The 20,322-nt window shown below is 35.8% G+C and overlaps 2 protein-coding genes across 6 annotated transcripts; one reads left to right on the top strand and one right to left on the bottom strand.

The window, feature by feature from the left end:
- Positions 1–703: 703 nt before the first annotated feature.
- On the bottom strand, positions 704–10,518 carry ctsz (cathepsin Z). 2 transcript variants are annotated; one of them, NM_001006043.1, is given in 6 exon segments: positions 704–1,287; positions 3,210–3,375; positions 4,397–4,547; positions 4,647–4,826; positions 8,748–8,911; positions 10,374–10,514. In NM_001006043.1, coding segments are annotated over 6 exon segments (906 nt in total). In that variant the 5' UTR covers positions 10,493–10,514; the 3' UTR covers positions 704–1,161.
- si:dkey-249d8.1 lies at positions 10,496–19,289 on the top strand. 4 transcript variants are annotated; one of them, XM_073954626.1, is made up of 5 exons: positions 10,496–10,705; positions 11,701–12,026; positions 13,021–13,261; positions 14,634–14,829; positions 18,123–19,015. In XM_073954626.1, exons 3-5 carry the CDS (start codon positions 13,074–13,076, stop codon positions 18,894–18,896), a joined length of 1,158 nt encoding a protein of 385 aa, XP_073810727.1. In that variant the 5' UTR covers positions 10,496–10,705; positions 11,701–12,026; positions 13,021–13,073; the 3' UTR covers positions 18,897–19,015. The 4 variants fall into 4 exon arrangements, with proteins under 4 accessions (XP_073810727.1, XP_073810726.1, XP_005172178.1 ...); XM_073954625.1 differs by having other exon boundaries at positions 10,496–10,771; XM_005172121.6 differs by lacking the exon at positions 11,701–12,026 and having other exon boundaries at positions 10,496–10,771; positions 18,123–19,025.
- The last annotated feature ends 1,033 nt before the right edge of the window (positions 19,290–20,322 follow it).

Here is a 20,322-nt window from a genome sequence, read left to right as displayed (position 1 = left end):
ATCACATAAAAGAAGTGCAAAGCAGCGTTTTCATCCAGTGAGTCTAAGCGGACAATGAGCTGGCACCAAATATCAACAGTAAAATTAGAATTTACTGTGGTAAGAAAAGCTGCGTGAATAGTTTCTTCATTTAATAAATGACTTGCGCTTCAGAAGACAAATGCTGACATGCAATGAACGCGTGCTGGCGTTTAAAGGCGTGAGACGCCGAGCACAGTTGCTCTTGACAGTTCTGGAGGTCATTAATAAATGTAAAAACTCTGAAACATAACTGAAATATAACTGAAAAGGTTCAAGCGTTTTCAGAATGACCAAAACAACATTTCAGATGTTTTACAATGTGCTCATCCTGCGGGTTTGTCCATTCACATACATTTTTTTCATCACTTGATCTGATAAAATCATCACAGACTTTTTTTTTATGTGCATGCTGGAATTTGTTCAGTAAAAGTGTTTCCTTTGTAGTTTATACACATCAAATAAAACGTTCATCATACTCAGGTTTGTGCATATGTTTTTTATGCCCATTTTCAAAACTTACATCTTAGTGTTTCCATATCCAAAATGAGCATAAAAATATGTGGATGGAAACATAACTAATGACTGCGAAAAAAAAAAAAAAGTGTTGGTAATTATGTTTTTCTACTAAACCACTTCTTAAAAAACAATTGTACTCCAATAGCAATAAAATAAAAGGAATAAGTAGTTGGGTAAGACTTTTACTGAAGTGTGACAAAACAGTTCAGTGATTGAGGCTGTTGATATGGTTTGACAGCAATCATTTATGGGTATTTTGCTTTAATGTTCAAGGAAATGGTGTACTTCTGCTTTAAATACACAATAGCAAACCCCAAAACTATGACCAGAGATCAGTCCATTAAAACATCCTAAAGTGCTAGATGTCCTACTGGTATATAAAAAAAAGAAACGGGCACTGCTTTTCCCTTTGTTCATGAATTGGTGTTAAAAAAAAATTACAAATACAAATCTGTACAATTTCAAAGAAAACATTCCTGAGGTGTCGATTAAAAAATAAAGCAAAACCTCCACAACTGATCTCAGGCAGATTCAGAAAATCACTCCTAACCTTTGATATAAATTTGGTAAGTGCAGGTTCATCTTAAGACAGCGTTTACTCTGTGAACGGCACATCACAGACGACTACAGGTAGTTCTTGGGAAGGATTGGATCTCCGTACATGCAGTCCTCTTCGATGGCGAGGTTGTATTGGCTTCCACTGCCGCCCTTGTATGCGCTGGTGACTATTCTGAGCCAGCCTTTCTCACCCTGGACAACCAAAGAGCAGAACATGCAGTCAAAATACTGTATGCACATATTCTCCTACTGCGCAAAAAGGGGATTTTTATTTATATATTTGTATTTCTTGGCCCCAATCACCTTCCATATATACACCTATAGTGAGTAGGGGTGGGTGGATCGATCCTCAAGTATCGATAATTTCGATTCTGGCAATGTCAAAAGAATCAATCCTTAAATAGAAATAAAAACATAGAAAAGATTGATTCTTCTTAGTAAGTGATCACTGATTCTAGAATATCTTAATAATAGTAATAATGATAGGTCCTTATAGTATATATAATATATATATATATATATATATATATATATATATATATATATATATATATATATATATATATATATATATATATATATATATATATATATATATATATTTACTGGAACAGGAACTATAATATTCTTCCGCTGCATCTCCGCTAATGGGTCAGTGTTTGCTCACAGTATGCAGCACACACACCCAGCACAGGTTTTAAATCAAGCGCAGGGCTATGGTCATCATGACAATGAAAAAGCAGCATAATCTGTTGTTATTTTACTCCAGTTTGTGCAATGTGTTATTTTTTGTTATATATGGTGTTATATAGCCAATTTTTATTTAATAATGTTCTGTAATTGTAGTAAATGTAAAAAGTAAATATGCTGTTGTATTATGTAATAATAATACTGAAGGTGATTTAAAAAAACATAAAAATATTTAATTTAAGTATCGGTATCGATATCAACAATACTTGTTGGAAATACTTGATATCGGAAAGAAATTAATTGGTATCACGCATCCTTAAGGCAGAGCAATAAAATCCCTCCCTCCAGGATTTCGCTGCTCATTCTTATGATATTTACAACCTAAAATAACAGATTTCACAAATTGTGGGGGGTTTTCAGACACTAAATTGTAGTTTGAATGTATTTTTTTACATCAAGAAACATAGGGCTATATAAAGGAAACACTTAGACCTGTTTACACTGCCAGTTAAATGTGACCCAATTCGATTTTTTTGCTCATATATAAGACAGATCAGATCTGTTCTACGACCTTGTAAACACTGAACAAAAAAACATGCATTCGGATATTCAGAGATCGGTTTCAGGCCACATTCATATACGGAAATAAATCAGATATGTGACAATGCGACTATCATGTAAACAGGCAAATCGGATTCCGTTTTGTTCTGTACATAAAACTCAACATTCAGATTTCTTGACTAACTGCATCTCTGTCTAATGTTTATCGTCTTTTTTTCTATATTTATTTCGTGTTGTCACTTGTCATTTTATGTACACTGGAAGCTTCTGTAGCCAAAACAAATTCCTAGTGTGTGTGTGTGAAGCACACTTGGCAATAAAACTGATTCTGGTTTTGTACGTCATTGTGGCCTTTTTTCTTAGTTTAATGTTGGCGTGTGTGGAGGCGCCAACGCGGTAAACAACAACAACGACAGAAAACATGGAGGAGGAAAGTGGTCAGTCACCACAAGCTCCTACCAGACCTGAGATCTTTCTCATACCCACAAAATCCTTTGAATGGTGGAGGACACCATACATAAAACATAGACGCAAGCTGCGATGACGCCCCTTTCCCCCCTCCTCAGCCTCAAAATCAAGTTGCGTGATTTTTTTTTTTTGCGTGAAATCATAAGCTCGTGCTCCTCTCGAAAATAGTTTATAAATAAACTTCACAAAGTGAAAACGTTGTCATACACAAAATAGCAACTGCACCAAATTGTTATTTTTCTCCAGTCTGAGCATATTTTTGTGTGTATTTTTAACTTCAGTTAAAAATATGTAAAATTGCTGGATTGATTTTGCGAACGGCCGAATACTAAAACATAGCAGGGACTACAACATTTGTTTGTTTGTGGGAGCACAACTCTTCAGATTTTACATACCCATGGCTCTCCCCAGGAATTACGGACGACCCAGAACTCCACTCCATTCTCATCTACACCCCATCCGGCTACAGAGACGATGTGGTTTATGTAGGGCTCCTGCACGTACTCGGAGTACAAACCACCAGTGTAGGCATCAAGCTTATCTGTTGCCATGATCCCACAACTACAAAGAAAAAAAATGAATCTGTGTCATACTATAACAGTGGACCACAAAACCAGTCATGAGGGTACATTTTTGGAAATTGAGCTTTATACATTTTCTGAAAGGTAAATAAATAAATAAGATTTCCAACGACGTATGGTTTGTTACAATAGAACAACATCTGGCTGAGATACAACTTTGCACCCTTTTCACATGTCCGGGTATCACAGTAGAGAAGTTGTCATAGTTGGTTAAACTTAGAGCGCAGTAAATGGAAGTACATTTTTTTTTTTTAACAATCCTATTTGATCAAATAATAAAAGAAAAATTAAACAGTAGGGTTATCAAAATTTTCAGAAAAACGAAAAAAGAAATTATGTGAAACTAATAACGGCAACCAGAAATGAGAACAATGTCAAATATTGTCCTGCCCATAGATGCCGCATTAAAAACACCTCATAATATAATATAGTAATATAAATTAATTATCCAAAAAGTTGTCAAATTAAGTTGTTAATAATGCACATTACTAAAAATAAAACAAAAAAAATTAAATGGAAACATTTATCATAGGAAAATTACACGATTTCTAGATGGGTCATTGCTTTATTATCCTTATGATTGAACTGGCAAATGACATGATTTAGAGCAGGGGTCACCAATCTCGGTCCTGGAGGGCCGGTGTCCCTGCAGGATTTAGCTCCAACTTGCCTCAACACACCTGCCTGGGTGTTTCAAGTATACCTGGTAAGACCTTGATTAGCTTGTTCAGGTGTGTTTGATTAGGGTTGGAGCTAAAATCTGCATAACACCGGCCCTCCAGGAACAAGTTTGGTGACCACTGATTTAGAGGGTCTAAATATAATATATAACATAAATATAAAGATATTATGCTAACCGGTTAGCCTTTAGGCTAATCAACTACTGCACCTTTAAGTAGGTTATGCTAACAATATTGACTTAGAAATTATTTTTTACAGTGCACATTTACAGTGTATAAAAGTATAAGATCTAACCTACTCAGTGTACTGTTAGTATATACCTGATGGGTCCTCCTGAATAAATCTCAGCTTTCATCTTGTCCAGTCCACTGGCTGAACCATAGTCTCCAACCTTCCAGAGAGTGAAGTTCTTCACTATGTTACACACGCCAAAGGTTGTGCAGGTGCCACACTGATTGAATGGTTTGCAGTCTGAAAGAAAGAAAGAAAGAAAGAATGAAAGAAAGAAAAACCCAAATGAATACAACAAAGTACAACACAACCAGACACTTCACCGCACCACTTTCTCACCCTGGTCCTTGGCCTGATAGTTGTTGCAGGTTTCATCAGGAATGCCTTTATTGTGAGCATATTCCCACACACCAGAATGATCTCCACCACTGCAGGAACCTGCGTCTCCACAGTCAATCACGTTCTGGACAGAGAGATATGCTGACGGCCATGCTGCTTTACGCTTGATGTTGATACGATCTGAAAAAAAAAAGAAAACAAGTTGCAGAGGGTGACAAAAACAAAATTACATATGAATATACGCAGTATGTTTACATGAAATCAGTCAAAAAGGAGAGAGGTTTTATTTTTGTGATCATTTAGTTTTTCTATCTGTACTTTTTTCTGCAAGTCGATCACAAAAAATAAATGAATGGTATACTCATAAATGGTACACAATCCATTTGTATGAATTTAAACAACATTATAAATGGTAATAATTTAATGTTAATATTAATAATGGGTAATAACTTATTACACAACAAATGTGTACTAAAAATTTGAACATTTCCTTTGTTTAAAAAATGTTTCCATATTTCCATTTACGCAAAGTGAACCACATTTGGTTTTTAGCTACTGAAAATTGGTGAAGTTCAACTATTTGGATCTGAAGCTGCATTGACAGGCACATCTACTACACTGAACCATTCCAAAACAAAAAGGTTGAACAACTACAATCTAAGATCACAATCAGATATATTTAATGCTTCTTGAGTTACAGGTATGTAAACTACACTATTGTTAAAAAAAAATAGGAGAAACATTTCTAGTTTTAACTTATTTTGTTGTTCAAATACTTTTTTTTTTTTTTTTTTTGCAAAAATGTAACAATTTATCAAGAACCCACAAAAAGTTTCCAAAATCTCTGGAACTGAAATACACAGGGCCTTAAATAAAATAAATGTTTTTCATGCATTTTGGAAAGATTGCACACAAATGACAATATAGTAAAAATAAAATCACTTTTCAGATTGACGGTCAAAAGTGGCTAAAATGCTGCATCATGTATGACAGACAGGTAGTTGGCGATGTCACTTTGTGAAGAAATGTCCACCGCTGATGTTTTGTTTGCCAAGCACTCACACATACCTTCAGCATTTTAAATTGTGTTTTTCCTATGCATGATTTTATTTTCAACTTTAAACTGCATCAAATTTGTGCATTTCAGGCCCTGAAAATGCCAATGTCATGTAAATGAATAGCAAAAACACAACTTAACATTATTGTTTTTCACCATTTGTGGAAAGAGTCTGCAAAAAGGAAGTGGCATGTTCACAAATATGCTGAGATGGTTGATCTCAACATGCAGAAACTGGCAGATCAGGAAAACACCTTCAAGTCATAACTGCAGATCACATGATGGTCAGGTGATAAACAAAGAAAAACAGCATACACATCAAAACTGCATATGACAAATCCATTTACATGTTGAATGATTAACCAACCATATGATTTATCATCCCAGTGTGACCTCATTCTGTGCTTTGCTTCAGTGTGGTGAAGTAGGGTTGTTAGATATAATAGGACTGATGATGTTTTGTTGTTCCTCATGAAAATACATTTCAGGCATAATGAGTCTTTAATCACTCGTCCTCATCTGAGACTCACATGATACTTTTATTCCCCCTCACAAAACAAAAAAGGAATATCTATTGGAAATATATAGGGGAAAAACCATCAAGGGAATTTTGCTAAAGATTTCCTTTTGTGATTTCCTCTCACATGCACATGACATTTTTTCAGTGTCATGAAAGTATATTTAATGAGTAATCACTTCATTAAAAGGGGGAAAATATAATATTTCAGAATAGAGCTACACCTTGGAAAACCTTTTTTTGTTGAATCAAATGAATTTCTAGTCATCTCAACTTAAGTCAAACCGACTAAACATATTTTGTTCAACATTGTATAGCTACAAAAACTAGTTTAAACCTGACTGACTTATTAAATTAAGATAAAGTAACATAAAAAACATGTCATTAAGACAAACTTTTTGCCATTTATTTTTTGCAGTGTATGATCTACACAACTGGGATGTTACCAAATGTTACCTTTAAATACAATAAGAATCAACTGTATACAAAGTGACCCACTTTTGGTGTTCTACTATTGAAAATTGGTCTGATTCAACAATTTGGACATGAAGCCACATTGACTACGTTTACATGGACATCAGTAATCAAACGATTTGCCTTCATGTGAATAAGACAATAATATGATTAAAGAGTTTACATGAGTTGATTTTTAAATATTCTTTTCATGATCTCGTTTTACATGTTATGACACATAATTCAATTAACGTCATTGCGTCATCACGCTATCCACATTTCCTCCAGAGTTTCATGTAATTTCGGGTGTTTCAGTTTAAATTTGTCAACTTTAACTGGAGTTTGGCACTTTCACTTTCATTCAGGAACATTTCATGCATGCCCCCAGTGACAAACGAGATATTGGATGCGAGTATGAACTGCTGGAAGAGTGTAGTTTTAATGAAGTTTGATACTGCGCACCGTAAAAAAAACTCTGCATTTAGTGATACAGGTGTCTGTGGTCCTTCACGGACTCGGTAGGTGCAGAGAAGTGTCAAACAGCCGTGTGTGTATAGACTATCCTGTCACAAAATGCAGCGAAAATCCTACCTGGCAGTAATAGTTTGATTGTGGTGTTTACATGTCTTTACTGCACATCAATAATGCCACTAATACTGGCATACTTCACATGTCTTAATCAGATTTATGTTTAGTTCGATTATGACCTTAATTGGATAAAATTGATAAAAAAATAAAATAAAATAAACAATAATATTGCTGTTTACATGGTAAACTCTTAATCAGAGTATTGTCTTAATCGCATTCAGATTATTGGTGTCCATGTAAACGTACTCATTGAGACTAGAAATAAAGAAGAAACTATTTTGTTAAGAAATAACAGACTTTGGAAATAAATGGCATCACCATTGCTATTTTTTTAGTGAGACTGTTGGGTTTGTTTCTGTTACTGATTTACTTATTTCCATGTCTGTAACCAAGTATTTTTACCTTATTTTTTAAAGGCCCTATATGTTTCTGTTCCAGAGATATTTGGATTCCAGTTTGGCTCGATGAGTGAATTGTTGAAAGTGTTTTTTGCATACAGGACAAACAAATCTTCAAGAGTTCACACTTAGCTGATGCTTGATTAAGTAAAAGCATATTTGGCATGCTGTCCTGGGAGAGAGCCCTGAGCTCAGAGGATCTACAAGCCTGGGGCTCCCTTCGGTTTAGTCAGGAGAGAGAAAGGGGAGTCTGATCTCCCCTGTTGTTGAAGGAGAAAGAGTGTGTAACCCACCAGTCCTACTGCACCCAACCCAGTCTGAGCTGGGATCGAACCAGCGATTCTGTTTATTGCAGTTGGTTGCTCTAACAAGGAGGCTAAAGACCATGGCCTCTAGCGTCTGTCAGTAGAGCACCTTTTGAGGTCAGAGGAGTGAGGTTTTACCTGCATAGCACTTTGCTAGCTGGCCTCTGTTGCAAGTGGAAGAAGTCGGGGTGAATAGGGGAGTTTTAACAAAAAACGAGGATGACTAAGGTAAAAAAGGTAGACTATTTATGTGCATATGAGGTGCATCTGATTGGTTAGTGATTGATGATGCAAGACATGATCCTCTTGAAATTGGTTTAAAACGTCACACAGAGGGGTTTACTTTAAATGCTACGGTTTTTATGGAAAGAAACATTATTTTCTAGTTTTAGCATTATACGTTTCTCAGGCAAAAAATACATGCTGTATGCAAATTGCCCCCCATTTGTTTTTATACCATTGAAAATTCAACAATTTACTCAGAGCTAAGCTGAGATACAAATATCTCTGAAACAGAAACGTATAGGACCTTATATATTTTATTGTATATATAAAATAAGGTAAAACATACTTCTCAGGCTACAGGCATGCAAATAAGTGAATCAGTGCAAACTTATTTCATTAACAGAAGCAGATCTAATCTCTGTAAAAAATATCAATAGTGATGTCATCTTCCTACAGTCATTTTTAGCTCCGAAACTTGAAATCTGGTTTCATTTAACAGAAGCTTAGTGAAATTTAGTTTAATTTAAGCCAAAATGTCACCCAAGCCTTTCCCCTCACCTGCTAATGCACTAGTGCTCCCATGCGCCCAGCAGGAGCCGCAGTACTGAGGTATATGTTGGTTGCGTGTAGTGCTGACGTAGTTGACGCCTTTGATGTTTCTCCAGTCCCACTCTTTGGGCAGTTCTTTCAAATTCATAGACTCATAAGGACGTGGTCCAGTCCTGTAAAACGCATAAAGTTGAACAATCACTGTGTTGCAATAAAACCGTCTTGTCAAAACTGTCTTGCATTCACAACAAGCAGCAAGAGGCCATGAAGGAAACCAGCACAAAACCTCATGCACACGCCACCTGCTTTTCTGTTAGCATCCAAAAAAATGGGAAATGAACCTTGAGGGCATGACATTTATATACAAATGAAGCAGGTGTCAAACGGTCACAGGATGGCTACCTTTTCACCACTCTGCTGTGTTTTTCTCTTAATAATTTCATGCGCTGAATTGCCATGATGTGAGTCGCCTGCTGTAAACTGGGCGACAGTGGAGCCAGAAATGAATAAATAAAATGAGACGACCAAAAAAATAAATAATGCATTACACTGGAAATCAATAATCTGTTTAAGTGAATTGCATTTGGGATACAGTACACTGTGGCCAAAACTGAACATTTTACCAAATAAGTTTAAAGCAGAAAAATTAAAATACATATTTATAAGTTAACAAATAGTACATAGGAGCCAGGATAAAATTGTTAATATTATCTAATGCCATAGCACAAACCTAACCTAACTACAAAGTACACACACACATAAATACACTACATGACAAAAGTCTTGTCACCTCTCCAAGTTTTAGGAACAATAAATAATATCTTGACTTCTAGGTGATCTTTTGTTATCAGAAGTGACTTATATGAAAGACAAAGGCCTCTAGATTACATGTATTTTACAGAAAGCGTTGTTGCAGGACTTCTTTGGATTTATTTTCAATGCCTCCTCAATCTTACTCCAGACATGCTCAATAATGTTCAGCTCTAGAGACTGGGCTGGCCAATCCTTGAGCACCTTGACCTTCTTTGCTTTCTGGAACTTTGATTTGAAGGCTGAAGTATGATAATTTGCCCTCTCCTGTGGTTTGTAATGTAACGGGCAGATGATTCATCAGAAAAATCTACCTTCGGCACCTTTTACAAATGATCAACGAGATGTTAAATTGTTATTTGTTGCTCTTGCAACTGAGATCGGCGACAAGACCTTTGGTAGATAGTGTACATTTATAAATATCCACAACAGGAAATACATAAGCATAGAGCTTACAGGAAATAATTTCATATTAGACAGTATTTTTCCTACAGTACTGACAAACCTAAAATAGAAACATTACCAATATTTAAAACATATATTACACCATTTAGAGCAATTTTCAAGTACATTAACTAACTAAACAGAGTGATAAAAACTGCAGATACATAGACAATAATCATAGGCTCAACAGTGTTTATTACTCGCCTGGCTTAACGTTAGAACAAAAACAAAAGATACACGCAAAATGCTGTCTAAGTAGGGAGCTCGCTATATATTGAAACACCGCCCTAGAGTCGGATTTCTTGCACTTGTCAGATAGACTTCAAAACCGTGTAAATACGTTTTAAGAAGTTCAGATATAAAGTAATAAACGTGTCATACTTCACTCCCTGTAGGTTTCTCCTCTGCTGGGGCTTGTAGCAGGGCTCGTTCTCGTTAAAATACCGTCCGGCGAAAACACCCGACAGAGTAAACAGATAAAAGAACAGCACGCGAGCCATGTTGAATCTCAGGCGGTCATATGATCATCACACGGGGCTGCACTGCGGGTTTATTCTGCCTGTCTGCCTGGAGGCGTGGAGGAAACATCGAAACTAACTTTCTTATTGGGCGAAGATCTGTTAAGAAGAAAAAAAAAGCGCTTGCTAATGTCAGGCGTATTCCTGCCTTAACTGACGGTAAATTTGACGGTGCACGGGAAGTCGAACCCGCAGGTAAAGCCCATTGAGATCTTCTGTTTCGGAAAAAGAGAACAGAGCAAGGGGTGTTTATCATAAAAGGTCAGTGTGTAATAAAATTAACCGTATCTTTTTTTTTGCTGGGCAACACTTATACAGGCCTACAGTAGTAAACATTTTATGTAGATCCAAATCTTTTATCAATGTTGTCCTAAAACTACTCAACAAGACCTATTTCTTGTCTTAGGACAATTTTGCTAAACTTTCTTCATCCACTTCAAATGTTGACTACTGTATAGAATGTAACGCCATCGTATAGAGCTGTGGCAATATCCACAAAAAAAACAAAACAAAATAAAACTATGTATTCAATTCAACCTAAACACAGGGTTAAAAGATGACAAGTGGTCTCATGTTAAGGTTTATTTTAATTATATTTCTGCTTAGCTTTATTTTATCATCATTCTAATGGAATTTCAATACTTTAAAAACTAACCAAATAAATAAAAATAATACATTTTTTATTATTTCCTAAGGCAACATTTTTCAATTTTGCTTACTTTTTAAAAAACTTTTAATTATTATCAGTTTATTTCAGCTTAATTTCAATTAACCAACGTGGATTTTAATAGATTAGGCGGTCCACAAAGATAACCTAACTTTACACACATATTTATGTACACTAACCGGCAATTTTATTAGGTTCACCTGTTTTTTTATAAAGTATTTGCAATATTTTCAGATATTTTGTAAACTTTTCCAATTGACACACAAGAGTTAATGCATCCTTGCCAAAAAAAAAAAGTAAATTTAAAATAAATACTTACCGGCCACTTTATTAGGTTTATTAGGTGTCCGTTACCCCAAATTTCTAATGAGCCAATCATATGGCAGCAACTCAATACATTTAGGCATGTTAACCTGATCAAGAATATCTGCTGCAGTTCAAACTGAGAATCAGAATGAGGAAGAAAGCTGATTTGAGTGACTTTGAATGTGGCATGGTTGTTGGTGCATCTCTCCATCTCTAGGGTTTACAGAGAATGTTCTGAAAAAGAAAACATATCCAGTAAGCGGCAGTTCTGTGGGCGCAAATGCATTGTTGATGTCAGAGGAGAATGGCCAAACTGGTTCGAGCTGATTAAAAGACCACGTTAACTCAAATAACTTCGCATCATGGATGTGCAGCCGACAAATCTGCAGCAACTGCGTGATGCTATCAAGTCAATATTGACTAAAATCTCTGATGAATATTACCAGTATCTTGTTGAATCTATGCCACAAAGGATTAATGCAGTCCTGAAGGCAAAAGCAGGTCCAAAACAGTACTAGTAAGGTGTACCTAATAAAGTAGCCGGTGAGTATATATCCACAACAGAAAATACATTAGCATAGGGCCTACGGGTAATGACCTTCTATAACACAGTGTTTTTCCTACTGTATACTTAGATTTTTTTCATTGTACTTTAACCCTTTTAGAGCAGTTTTCATGTGTTACATTATTAAACTGAGTTTTAAAAATTGGAGACACCGAGACTAAAAACTAAACACATGTTTAAACATTGATTGAAATTAAGCTGAAATAAAATGTTAATAATTAAAAGTAAAAAGAAACAAAAAATGAAATGTTGCGTTATTAAACTAACCTAAAATTAACTAAATTAGTTCGTTTAATATTCGTTAAATTAGTTTGTTTAATATTTCTATTTTTATTTTTTTTTACTTTTAGTTATTAACATTTTATTTCAATCAACCAATATGAATTTTAATAGATTGGGTGGCCCACAAACAATAAAATACAGAATAAAGGTCATACATTAATTCATACAGGTCATAAATATGATATAATCCATGTTTGCTATTCATCTGATGGTCAAAGTCCATGTTAAATTTGTACACTGTCTGCGACATCTGAGTGCAGGTAAGTATATTCTCAGCTATTTTGAAGTACTTCTAGAACTTTGTCATTATTTGTAAATATTCATGAAGGGCAATAGTAGCACTATAGTAGTATAGTGATAGTATTTTATTATAGTAGCATATGCTATTTTTATTTTATTCCATCCGATTCCACAGCATTTCCTGATACTGCCACAGTGAGCGTGAGCAGTAAGTATGATATTGTACACGTTTAGATAATACACAAGTTGATTATAATGTTATTGCTTGTGAAATATAATTTTCTAATGCGAAGCTTTCAGTTGTTATCACTGCACTTGCAGCCGTATCTGCATGCACTGATAATGCGCCTAAATGTAAAAACAGACTAATGTAGGAAAGAAAAGCAAATAAAAAATGTACTTTGCAGTAGTTTTGCTTGAGATGCACGTTCATGCTATCATCTGTTTCAGTTTAACCTCCAAAAGCAACTAGTTAGCAGCTGTTATCCACGTGAGCGGATGGGATGGCAGATCAAAGTCCAGCCAAAAAAGTAAAATGTCAAGTCAAGGGTTTCCTTTCTGAAGTGAGCCCTATAAAAAACACAAAGGCTCCATATTTTGATGCCGTTCTTCAACATGAAGGTGAATGCAGCAAAATTGTGTCCTTTAGACCAGAGGATCACATGCACTTCCACAATGCTGAAAGCACGCGGTAAGTCTTTTCTCACTGTTGTTTATAGAACTGCACATACATGACGAAAACTAGTGATTTTAAGTAAATAATATAGTCTTTTTGAACAAAATACTATAGTAAAGTGTTTCATACTGTTTACACTTCCTGACAAAAGTCTTGTCGTCAATCTTAAGAGCAACAAATAATAACTTGGCTTCTAGTTGATCATTTGGAAAAGTGGCAGGTCGATTTTTCTGATGGATCATCTGTTGAACTGCATCCCAATCATCACAAATACTGCAGAAGACCTTCTGGAGCCTTCATGTACCCAAGATTCTCACATAAATCAGTCATGTTTGGTGAAGGAAAAATCATGGTTTGGGGTACATTCACTATGGGAGCGTGTGAGAGATCTGCAGAGTGGATGGCAACATCAACAGCCTGAGGTATGAGGATATTTGTGCTGCCCATTACATTACAAACCACAGGAGAGGGCAAATTCATCAGCAGGATACCACTCCTGCTCATACTTCAGCCTCCACATCAAAGTTCCTGAAAGCAAAGGTCAAGGTGCTCCAGGATTGGCCAGCATTGGCCAGCCCAGTCACAGACATGAACATTTTTTAGCATGTCTAAGGTGAAGGAGGTATTGAAGATGTATCTTCTAACTCTGGGAGTCCTGCAAGAACGCTTTCTTTGCCATTCCAGATGACTTTATGAGATGTATGGATGCAGTCCTCCAAGCTCATGGGAGTCATACACAATTTTAATTGCTTTTCCACCACACTATGACTTTATATATTCTATACTGTACATTATTTCTGTTAAGTGACAAGACTTTTGTCTAAGCAAAGTCAGACTTTACTGTCCTAAAGAAATAATTAAAAAATCAAGGCATGATCATATTTTGTTTAGTTTAAATAAACATACCCTTGAGGCCTTTTCCTTTCATATAAGCCACTTCTGATACCAAATGGTCAAATAGAAGTCAAGTTATTATTTGTTGTTCCTAAAACATGGATAGGCGACAAGACTTTTGTCAGGTAGTGTATATATAGTATTTATAGGTCTTTGTTTATGAATGCAACTGCATATTAAAGTATGGATAACTATAATAAACACTGTAGTACACTGAAACTGTGGTGTATTGTAGTGTAATATATACCCTTTAGTCGTAGAAAGCTACAGTATTTTGTAATTTGTTTATATTACTATAGTTGTTGTATTACCATACAGAATCATTGCAACAGATTAATTTACCTGTTTTACTATAGTATGGTAAGATTCACTATAATACTTACTATTAATTACTGTAGTATTTGTCATATAACAGTCTGTTACACAGCCAAATTATTCAACCACATACTGAACACATTTGTAAATGACATTGAATGTTTTGTGACACTCACAGGAGTCTGGTGACACTAGAGGATGTCGTATTACAGCCGTCCACCAAGTCCAGCAGAAAAATGAACGTGTTTTACACACACCGCTCCAAAATGTCCTGCGTTCGCGACCTGAGAGAAGCATTCAAACACATCCCGTCTGCTGGACCACGAGATATACAGGTGTCTGAACTTCTAAAACGGGATACAAAACCAAATAAGGTTGGTAGTCAATAATTTTTCATTATTACGATCACAAAGTGCTCACTTGTAGCCCATTTGAAGGTGTATTTGGGGTAAGCATGAAATGAAATTGTACTTGTCAAGAAACATCTATGAGGCCATGCAAAATATTAGATTTATTTGTACTTGTTAAAGGGTGTCAGTGTTGTGGTTTTCTTGCACAATAGGCTCTTTTGAAAGTGCACTTGTGGGAAAATAATGTTGCAAAAATGCAACATTTTTGGCTCCTTTCATAGCATGACATGGCCACCACAATTGTTGTTTCTCATGAATATAAAATTAAAACTGATTTGTTTCTTAATAATTGATGCCAGAAAACATACTGGTAACCCTGCAAATGAGCGAGTAACATATTTTGATCTCACGTCACATATTAAATGAGTGGGACATGAGAGAAAAGTACTAAGAAGTGTTGTTTGGTGTGTTTAAAGTCAGTCAGTATATTTTAACATGTATACTGTATCTAAACGTATATGCATCACATAATATTAGAGATCAACTGGTCAACCTTTCCTTTTGTGGGAATCCAGACTCATTCATGGGAAAGATACTTGATAAAATACTTATCAATCCTTTGGGGCAGGTTTTGAGCTGCCATTGGACTGGATTTTTTTCTTGGACCTGGCACCCGTTTAGGGAGTAAACATTTTCCTAATTTGTAATCAAAGCTTCATTTGTATTTAAATGTTTTTTTCTTATAATGATGTTAGACACATTACATAAAATAATTGCTCATAAATTCCATTCTGAATCAATCAGTTCAAATGACTCAATGACTCATTCGTTAAGACAGGGACTTGCTGCCACCTACTTGCAGTTTGTGTTCATCTTTCGTTGTAAAGCATAATTCGTCCCTCCCTCATTTCATACTTTCATCCGAACAGATATATATATATATATATATTTTTTTTAAGATGTAAACTGTATCTAGAGAAGATCTGGTAAACCTTTCTCTTTGTGGAAATCTGTGGAAAGATATGGTTGTAGTATCTGTTTCGTCACTCATAGGTTTCTGAATAACGCAAAAGGAGCTACACATAGGTGTGGCCAACCGTCGCCATTTTGTTCATGCATCATCGCACCGACTGTGGGATAACAAACAAGGGCAAAGAGGCGGAGAGTGAGCGAAGCTACAGATGCCTGCTAGCATTTTGTCTAGACGGGCTTTTCTTTGGGATAAATGCTTTATACTTTATAACCGGCGACTCTTTTGTGTTCTGACCACATGTGCTTGGTTGTACACTGTATTAATAAAGGGTTCAGACTTTTAAAACACTGCTGTAATACATTAAGCCATTAAACATTGTTCTGATGATTTTTTTCTACAGGAAGAAAACGCGAATCACTTCCAAACAATTTAGATATAGTCTGTGTTAGTAAATGCAAAGGTATTGATAAAACCAGGCATAAATCTGTATGACAACACTTCAGATGACTGTTCTAGAGTCTACAGCAAATCATTCTGTCAGATTCTGGAGTGCATTACAGCTCTAAAGAAATTATAAATTATCCTAAATAAAAACAAATAGATTTATAGAGATGGTATATAAGTATATAATTTCACTCACCTGGGAAACGGAGGCAGCCTGAATGGTTTGTGAGCACAATAATGTGCACACATCAGCCCATATCATCTGATAATAGGGTATATGCCGAGCTAATGTGTTTCCCATACTGATAAACTTCCAGTGACCTGTTATTGTGAATTATTTTTCCATTTTTTTACGCTTCCTTTTACAGCATCAATGTTGTAATGTAATTCAAATACAATCAGTTAAACGGGTTTTGGCATTCGTTTAGTTGCTCAAGCATAAAACCAGACATAAAGCTGTTTTCTCGCACGCGCACGTCAGAATCCGTAGGCTAGAGCAGAAGCTCCATTGAATTTTCACCTTATTCTTGACAGATGAGCGGGCGCTGCCATTTGAATCTTTTTGGCTCGAGACTTTTGGTCACATTCACTTCCATTCATTTTTAGACATTAAAAACTGATGGTTTCGCTGTTTGATGTTGCAAACTGATATTTTCTTATTGTATTATTCTACTTGGTCTGTATTGTCATGCAAACATTTGTTTGTAGAGCAAGCAGTTTGACGGTTTTCTGCCGTTTATTATTCCTAGTCATTTCTCCCATAGGCGACTGAATCGGAAGTTCTAATCCCATCCCCTGTGTCTATGTTGTGTCTTGCCGGTGTGCTTATGCTAAGATAGGGCTGTTTTTCTCTCTTTTCTCCCTTTGTCCTAATCAAGGGCAAGCTGAGGGGGTGTTTTTTTTCCCTAACTGTCCAAATGTATCTTTCTTCGTTTCTAAATGCTACCTCCTATGATCTGTCTCCCCTGAAAAGTGTTTTGTGTGTGGACTGGGGGGTCCAATTTCGCTATACGAAAGTGTAGTGACAATAAAGGCTTGATTGATTGATTGATTGATTGATTAAAACAATCGAGAAAAACAGGCACACTTCCGCATTTTAGAATAAGGTTAATACTGCTCATATGCTCATATAATAAAGACATGGCAGGGATAATGTGATTTAATGCAGTGCTTCTTGTACAATCTGAGACCCACTTTATATCGGATATCACTCAGCCAGTGGATATATCTGATTTTTAAAGAAAGCAGACCTTAAACGCGCCGATTTTGCATTGGCATACAATTCAAAACGATTAACCCAGGCTACTAGCAAATTAAAAGTCCTTGCTTCGGCACATACCCTATTGCAGGAAATAATTCCAAAAGGCAATTGACTGTGTAAAGCCACATAAAACACAACAAAACTATAATGTATATGCAGAGTTCAGCGGCTAATCAGCCGGAATCAGCTGAGGTGAAGTGATGATGACCAGTGAGCTGTCACTCAAGTGGCCACGCCCTTAATTATGCAGACTTAATGTAACTTAATATAAACGAAACAGATGAGTTCTAAAAATTTCAGCCCCCTCACAGTTGTCATGAAGGGTAATATTAGCTGTAGTCAAAATCATCTGGATTTCCTGGAGCCAGCCCCCAAAGGCAAGTCGATGAATTGCAGTTTTAGGTACTTCCGTATTAGCTTCCCGAGGGAGAGCGGGAGGTTGCTGCTTGGTTCTGATTAGAATTATTGTTTGCTGCATGTTTTATCTTTTTTAATTATACTTTATTTCTCAATTACAAATTTTGAACAGATTCGTTAACAAAATCTAAAATAGTATTTTTTTAAAAATAGAATTTTATATTTTTATTAAAATGTCAGGCAAAAAAAACATGCATCTTTTATTTTCTGCGTATTGCACAGGTCAATATTAATGTGAAGATCATCCAGGAGGTGTGCAAAGGGAACAAAGTTGTCTGGGATGGAAGCTACCTTCCTAAAACTGAGTATATAGTAGCGGACACTACAGGATCCATCAGTCTGACGGTCTGGCGTGAACACAACATTACTGTCGGAGACTGGTACACCATCACTAATGTCTCTGCGAAAGAATTCAGAGGCAAAGCAACTCTATCGACCACCAGAAACACACAGATCCTCAACATACCATCTCGAGGGACAGCGGCTGCTGCTGAAGTGCCGACGCAGACTATAAAATGTGACATCATTGGTGCAAACATTGAAAGTCTTATCATTTGTCCACATTTACATGAACTCAAGAGTGTGACATCATCAAAATCCACTGTGTATTGTTTTTCATGCAACACGTATTACAAAACCACTGCCATTGTCACAAAGTTTAGTGGTCATCTGAATCTTAAAGCAGAATCGGGGAAGGTTGTGAGGGCCAGGATTGAAGATGAGCTGATCAGATCAGTGGTCAGAGTGGAGGACGCTGCGTCTCCACAGGACATCATTCAGAGATTAATTGAGCTGCCGCCCATGCAGATTACCATCCGTGAAAACAACATTGTGAAGATTGAAGATGTTCCTAAAAACACTGAAATCAAGGCTGAAGCTGAAGCAGAGCTGCCTGTTAAAATGGAGCCTGTGGAAGAATCTGACGACTTCTGTTCACCACCAGACCATGGGGTTTTATTCAGTTCACAATCCAGAAAAAGACCATTTACTGACTGAATCTGATCATCGAAGATCACTTAAACTTAAAAAAGCTAAACTCAACTTAAAAAGCATTTTAGTTACAAGTACAAGATGCAAAAACATATCAATATATGCAGCATTTTTTTAAATGAAAATTAACCATAGTTTTATATATATATATAATATATATATATATATATATATATATATAAAACTTTAACCCCCGGTTTCACAAACAAGGTTTAAGGCTAGTCAGGATTAAATTGCATGTTTGAGCTGTCTCAACTTAAAAATAACTTGCGGTGAGATGTCTTAAAATATGTCAGTGTAATTTTTTTTGTCTCCAGGTGCCTACCAGTAATATTTTTTTAAGGCCATTTTTATAAATGAGTCTTAAATAACCTTATTTAACTAAGGCCTAGTCCTGGCTTAATCTAAGTCATGTTTGTGAAACTGGGCCTAAATATGATAAAACCATAGCAGGCTAAGAAGTCGCACACAAAATATCGTTTGGCTACACTAGCCATAGTTTAACTATGATATTAGCTGTGGTTTTACTATTAGTAGTCAGTGCACGCATCCAAAAAGTCATGGTGAATGCAATTTTTATATAATAAACCTGTGGATACTTTTCATAAGGGTTGGCAAAGCATATGCTAACTAGAGTAGCCTAATGCTTTTCTAAATTAGTTACCACACATTACATTAAAGCACAAGGCCCGCTATACTTTTATGGTTAGTGTGTACACAAAGGACACATTCCTGAATTATCTTCTAGAAGAGTGACCTGGTGCTTTGCTTTTAATGTGAACTTATGATGGATATAAACTACAAATATGTCAGTTTTGGAGAAAAGTTAATGACATACGTCTGATGATATTTGTCTTAACGTTAATTTAATAACTTTGATGTGTGTTTCTTATGATAAAAAGATTCCTGTTAAAAAAAAGCCAAAGAAGAACTGTGCATTTTACATTTATACAAATACACGTATTTATTTGTTACTTTAATATGTTATAATGATAAAAAGTAAATATTTAACAATGTTGAGGAGTAGGCTACAGTCTTACCGTTTTAACCAGCGTTTCCAGGGCAGCCATTGCGAAAGTGGCCTTCGCTATTTCTTCGCTATTTCTTCTGCCATTCAGCGAATGGAGTTATTCGCTGAAAACAGAGACAGAATGGCCTTAAAAGTTCATCTGATTGAGCTCAAATTGTTTTTATGCGGTAAAAAAATGTTTTTTCTTTCCTGTTGACAGCAAAAGGGCGTCTCGAAAATCTATTTTATACAGTCTATGCTCAAAATTAATGGTGAATGACGACGCTAGCATTAACGTTACACCTGCAGATTACATTAAAAATAAATCAAACGTGTTATTTGTTAGCCGAACACACATTACATAAAATAGTTTTGATAATATATCGAATATTTTTTGTTGCTAAAGCTATAAACTACGAGTTC

Source organism: Danio rerio, chromosome 6, assembly GCF_049306965.1.
Source record: "Danio rerio strain Tuebingen ecotype United States chromosome 6, GRCz12tu, whole genome shotgun sequence".
Taxonomy (NCBI): domain Eukaryota; kingdom Metazoa; phylum Chordata; class Actinopteri; order Cypriniformes; family Danionidae; genus Danio; species Danio rerio.
Note: the sequence above shows the minus strand (reverse complement) of the source record. Positions and strands in the feature narration are given on the sequence as shown.